The 5835-nt window shown below is 63.9% G+C and overlaps 2 protein-coding genes across 2 annotated transcripts in view; one reads left to right on the top strand and one right to left on the bottom strand.

Annotated features, from left to right (window-relative positions):
• Window positions 1-1683, top strand: part of DEF8 (differentially expressed in FDCP 8 homolog (mouse)) — a gene marked incomplete at its 5' end in the record, with an annotated part of 6209 nt that extends 4526 nt beyond the window's left edge. The window contains 2 exons of the mRNA XM_012722843.1: window positions 8-102; window positions 614-1683. Coding sequence (XP_012578297.1) covers window positions 8-102; window positions 614-716 — 198 coding nt within the window. The remainder of the gene's footprint in view (window positions 1-7; window positions 103-613) is intronic.
• A 106-nt stretch (window positions 1684-1789) lies between these two features.
• CENPBD1 (CENPB DNA-binding domains containing 1) overlaps window positions 1790-5835 on the bottom strand; it is a 4945-nt gene continuing 899 nt past the window's right edge. Inside the window, 4 exon segments of the mRNA XM_012722842.1 lie at window positions 1790-5182; window positions 5185-5245; window positions 5248-5344; window positions 5347-5759. Of these exon segments, the coding sequence (XP_012578296.1) occupies window positions 4834-5182; window positions 5185-5245; window positions 5248-5344; window positions 5347-5759 (920 nt within the window). The 3' untranslated portion in view covers window positions 1790-4833.

The raw sequence follows: 5835 nt of genomic DNA, 5'->3' as shown, positions 1-5835 counted from the left end.
GGCCAAGGGCTTCGTGTGCGAGCTGTGCAGGGAGGGCGACGTGCTGTTCCCCTTCGACAGCCACACCTCGGTGTGCACGGACTGCTCCGCCGTCTTCCACAGGTCGGTGCGCCGCGGGGCGGGGCCGCGCATGAGCCCAGGGTGACGCCGCTGCCTGAGCGCAGAAGCCCTCTGCGCATGCTCGCTCCAGCGGGTGGGGGAGGGCGCCTGCAGGCGCCTGCACCCCCAGGCCGGCCACGTGTGCTCTCCAAGCACTCCCAGGCCCGGGGCCACTTTCATTTCAGCACGGGGGCTGACCTTAGGGCGCGCCAAAGAGCCCGTGGCTCTGGCAGAGCCGTGCACGCGGCAGCCTTCGCCAGCCCGCTCGGCAGGCTGTGTCCGGCGACCCCCTCGCCTCCCCTTGCCCCGGCGGGGTGGTCGCGGCCACCCGCTGGGCGGCAGAAAGGGCTGCGAGCCCGCCACGCCACAGTTGTGGCTGGACAGATGCTGGATACCGAGGTGCCCTTCTAGACTGTGACGTGGACCGCCTGTGGGGGGCAGCGCGAGCGGGGGCTGCCCTGCCCGGGCCGGGCAGGCACCCTGGGGCGCCCACCTCACTGTCGCGTCCCCCCAGGGACTGCTACTACGACAACTCCACCTCGTGCCCCAAGTGCGCCCGGCTGACGCTGCGCAAGCGGTCCCTGTTCCAGGAGACGCGGCCAGACCTGGACGCCTAGACCCCGGGGCCGTGGCCACGGCCAGGCTCTTCTCCCTCGGGCGGCTCGGGCCTCTCCGGGCTGCGGGGCCCAGCGGCGACGCCAGGCCTGAGGAACGCTGCGGCTGCTGCTCTGGGCACCCACTGTGGGGGCGGCACCCGCCCCCAAGGCTGCTCTGGCCGGGCGGTGGGGGTGGGAGTCCCTCGGGCTCGTCTCTCCAGGCCTTCGGCTGCCCTGCCGTCCCCGTGGCATCCCCAGCTTCCCTGGTTTGTCCAGACCGCGTGCCAGGGAGGGGCCGGCAGCTCTTCCCCGTGGACAGGCTCCCACCCGCTCACCCTGGTGCTCCGAGCTGCAGGCGGGCCCAGCCCCAGGTGCGGGCAGCCGCGTCTCCCCAGCCGATCTGACACTCAGGGGCCTTCTCTGGGGACAGGAGGCCAAGAGCTGCTAATATTTGCTCACAGGAGGCCCGGTTGGCCCCAGGTGGAGGTGGGTGGTCACACTCCGCATCCGCAACGGGGGGCCTGGGGGGGAGCTGGGACCTTGGGGGACACGCCCCCTCTCCTGATGAGCAGAGGGGGAGGGCAGCAGCGCAGTGGCCGACCTGCGGGGCAGCCTGAGCATCCTCTTGCCCAGAACCAGGCGCAGGTGGGCGGTGGACGCCAGCCCCGAGCGTGTCCAGGCCGCAGAGGCCCTGCCCCACCCCCTTCCCCAGGCGTGAAGGGGTCCTCGGCCTCGTAGCAGACTGCTTGGCCCTGCCCGTCGCCTCTGCCGTGGGGTCCTGTCCAGTCTCGCCACCCAACCCCACGGGAGCCACTGTACTCGGGAACTTCCTCTTGCCACGCCCTGTCCCCACCACTGTTCTCTTCCCCTTACACAGACTCATGTGGGCCTGAGCCCGCACAGGGCAGTGGCCAGAGGCCCCGCTGGGCCTGCAGCCCACGCCCGCTGTGACTGCACCGCTGCCCCCATTAAACCCAAGCTCCAGGTGCGTGTGTGTGAATTCGGCACCAGGCTGGTCGCCACTGCAGGGGCAGGCTCAGGCCTGGGAAGTCGCGGCTTCTCCCTGTGGCCGGTGGCAGAGCGCCCCGGGGCGGGCAGCGCCTCAACGGCAGACACCTGGGGGCCCAGGCAGAGTGGAGCCTGCCTCGCAGACAACTGTCTGTGAGCTGTCCTGGGGCCCTGACCCCGCAGGCCACCGGGCCCTGCTGTGAGGTGTTGGGCCGCAGGCCCCGACCCTCCCAGGTTGCCTCGAGCTGTGTGGGGCTCTGCAGATACGACCTGTAGTCTGGCTGGATCTGGAAGGGACTGTGACTCAGATGTCACTGGTGTCCAGGTGTTCGCCAGGGCTTGGCCAGAGGGCAGTGGGCAGTAGGCCGGTCCAGCCAGGGGAGAAGCCCCCCAAGGGCTGAAGCTGAAGTTGCCTCCGCTCAGCCCGTCCAGTCAGGAAGCGCCTGGGCGCTCTTTGATAAACTTAGAATTAAGAGTGGCCGCAGGCCACCCCCACCCCCTGTCCACCTCCTGGGCCCCAGATGCCGACGTCTCCCCGCTGGCTTCTTGCTCTGCCCGCTTCCCCGAACCGCCTGAATGTGAGTTGCAGAGATGGTGCCTCTGCCCTGCTGTGCCTGTCCCTGCGTCCAAGCCAGGGCGCCGCCTCCCGGCAGAGGGCAGCAAGGGCCCGAGACGCCGCCACTGAACAGCCTCGCCCGCTGGGCCTGAGGCCGCGTCCGGCGGCGGTTCTGGGCCCCACAGGGCACATTGTCCTCGCTGTCCCGGAGGCAGGCTGGGGCTTCCTGCTATGAAATCACACAGCTTGTGGCTCCGGGGTTTCTTGTGGAAGAAGCTCTGAGACCGCAGCGCAGCTGCGGGGTCTCACTGGAGGGCCGGCGACTCTCCCCTCCCGACATTCCGTCCGCATTGGGCGGGCGTCTGTTGACGGGATTTCCCTTCTCCACATTCACGGCCTGTTACTGCGCCACCACCCCATCCTGCAGCTCGTTATTGTGCTGCTCAAGTCACCCCAAATGTGCTCAGTGTTCCAGCCACTCGCTGCCACAGCGAGGCCGCCCAGGCTTTCCTGCGCCTGCAGCCCTGCCTGAAACCAGCCACTTCTCCGGGTGCTAGTGCCACTTAGTGGACAGTGGTATTTGCTGGACAGGATGCAGCCTGTCAATGCGCAGCGCTAGAAAAGGTGCCCTCTGTCCCTCTGTGGCTGCCCAGAGGCTTAAAACCCGGTGTTCCGGGCTCCAGCCTGCCCAGGCCCATGCCACCCCTTGCTCAACTTCTCGTCTTTCCTTCGCAGTCAGTAACCTGCACCGGTTCACCATAAAGTCATCTGCTCAACCCTGGGTTAGTCCTAATCCATATTTCTGCTTCTTTTATTAACAAGCTTCCAAAGTCTGAATTTTACAAAAGGTAAAGAGTCAACTGAGCATCACCCCTCCCTGCCATTAGTTCCCGTTGTCTCCTTCCTGTTTCTTCTTTCACACGTAAGATACGTGCATATTTTACTTCCTCTTTTCTCTCACAAGCGGCAGCAGCTAGGCTCTTGCATGTAGGCTCTTTCCCGGTCACCGTGTGTGGTGCAAAGTGCTCATCAGTGGGCACAGCCCGCCTCGCCCTCTGCTCCAGGCCACCGCTGGGTCTACCGTGTGCTGCATTCTGCGCCCGCACCAGCCCAGAGGCTTTGTGATAAGGGGCTGCAGTCGGTCATCGGCGTGTATACTGTCTTGGAGGCGTAGCTTCTGAGGCAGCTGATGAAGTGAGGGACCTATTCATCATCGGAGGGCCACGGTCGCCCTCCTGGCGGGCTGACACGCAGCCTCACGGAGCCCTCGCTGCGGTCAGACGCCGTGTCCTGGCCCACCTGCCTCCTTGCTGATCCGGGCAGCGGCGCAGGAGCACACGCTTTCATTGGCATCTCTATGGGCAAGGTTGAACTTTTCATGTTTTGTTTGTTTTTTTAACTTTTCATGTTTTAAGGTCTGCCTTATTTATAAATTATTTCTTTTGCGCAACTTCCTACTGCATTTTGGTACTTTTCTTCCACATTCTTAAAAGAACTTCTCAGGCCCGTGAGCCTATTATCTGTGAGATGTGGTGCAACTGCCCCCCCACTGCCTCTTGGCAACTGCCTTTGACCTTACTTGGAATGCTCGTTCTCCCTAAAGAGATCTGCGTTTCTCTTGGCCTGACTAATTTTTCACCCAGGTTTTGAGAGGTCACAAACACCAGAAAACGGCCTCAGACAGCTGCCGTGAGCTGTACAATTCCCTGGAGCAGTTTACTGCATCAGGATTGCTCTGGAAATGCTTCGTTTCCACCCCCGTCTGGGCTATCAGCAAGCACCTGCAAGCGGCCTCCAAGGGCACGAAGGCTGCTGAGCACGCGCCTGCGGTTGGCTGGCGCAGGGCTGGGGGCGTCCTCGCTCTCCTCCTCTGTGGCTGGCTCCTGCTCCAGCCGCATCAGCTCTGCATTTGAGTTGGGCCTCGTGGGACTGCGGCAGACGGTCCACATCAGCTTCCACCAGCTGTTCCAGAGTCACCTTCCCAGCCAGAACCAAAATGTCCTGTTGAAGTTGTGCGATGTTATCTGTCGAGGACACACCGCGGACCTGGACGCATTCAGGCCAAGCACCGTTCTCTGTCCCTGGCCTGAGCGCCTCCCAAGCCACGGCATCCATGATGCTGTGATTCCTCCAAAACTCCCTGATCACAGCTGGGTGCTCCCATCTGTTGCTTCCACGATGTGCTCGAAAGTTCTTCGCCGGTAATGAGCTCTGAAGACAGGTGAAACCTTGAGTCATGAGCTGGATGGAGTCGGCAGTGTCCCATGGAGTTACTCCACCCTTACGTTATCAGACAGGTCGCCGGTTCACGGGGTGGCACGGTGCACTGTCTAGGATGAGCAAAGCTTTGTTGGCGAGACGATTCTGGGCACAGTATTTTTCAACAGCAGGACAAAAAAAGTATGCGACCCACTCGTGAAAGATGCTCTTGGTACCCAAGCCTTTCTGTTTGAGCGTCAAATCACAGGCAAGTTGGCCTGGAGTAGCCCCACAGAGCCGTGGGGTTCTCGGTGCGACACACCAGTAAGGGCTTCACCATAAAGTCCCCAGCAGGACTGCCACCAAGCAGCAGCATCAAGCGGTCTTTGGGTGATGGCCAGCCGGGCTCGACTTTCTCCTCTGCAGAGTCAAATGTCCCTTCAGGCGTTCTCTTCCAACAGAGAATGTCTCCACTACAGTGAAAACCTGCTGGGGGGGGACGGTGCACCCGCCTTCCTCCACAATGCGCTGCGCCTCAGCACATCCGTGTCGGTGCTCGTGTTGCCGGCCGAGCTGCTCATCCCGAAGGGGGGCAAACCGGCGCTCCTTGCACCTCACAAACCACCCTTTACTCGCACTGAACCTTTCTGCTTGAGAGCTTTCGCCCTGCTCACTGTCAGCCGTCAAACTCCTGGCCTTCTCCTGAACAGCGGTGACGCTCACGGGCACGGTTCGCCGGCTCTGGTCTCCGGCCACCCGTGCGACAACCGCTCCACACTCTCCATGCCGCACTTCGATGGCGAGTGGGCCGGGAGGCTCCCGACGGGGCAGCTGCCGGCGAGCTCGCCTTGACCTTTACTCCGTGATCTCGGGTTGCCGCCGCGTGCTCTGGCTGAGCTGCTCGCCCACGTCAATGCGCCGCAGCACTTCGGGTTTGAGGTCGAGGGCGACCGCTTTCCGTTCTCTCTCGGCGCTCCGGGGCGCCGTCGCGTCCGGGCCTTTCCCCCCGCATCTTTGCCTGCGCAGTGTCCGACGCCAGCGCAGTCTCGGGGCGCAGCCCGGGGGCCCGTGGGACGGCGAAGAGACGCGGCGCGGTGGCCTCGGCCTCGCCAGCCCGCTCCCGGGCGCAGGCGGCTGGCTCTGGAGCCTCCGCACCCCGGGCGCAGAGACAGTTCTCCCCGGGGGACCCCCGCCGGGCCCCAGGCCGCCGGTCGCGGGACGATGACGCACAGCAGTGGCGACCGGAACGGCGTGAGGCCAAAGCCACGGAGGGCCGCAGAGGCGACCCTGGAGATGCCCGACTTAAAATAAACCGAAAGGAGCTCCGCGTCACCTCTGAGCACCTGGCCCGAGTCGGTGGCTGCGGCTCCTGCGCCA

This window comes from Condylura cristata, unplaced genomic scaffold, assembly GCF_000260355.1.
Source record: "Condylura cristata isolate star-nosed mole 26May11 unplaced genomic scaffold, ConCri1.0 scaffold00009, whole genome shotgun sequence".
NCBI lineage: Eukaryota > Metazoa > Chordata > Mammalia > Eulipotyphla > Talpidae > Condylura > Condylura cristata.
This window is presented reverse-complemented; position numbering and strand designations above follow the sequence as displayed.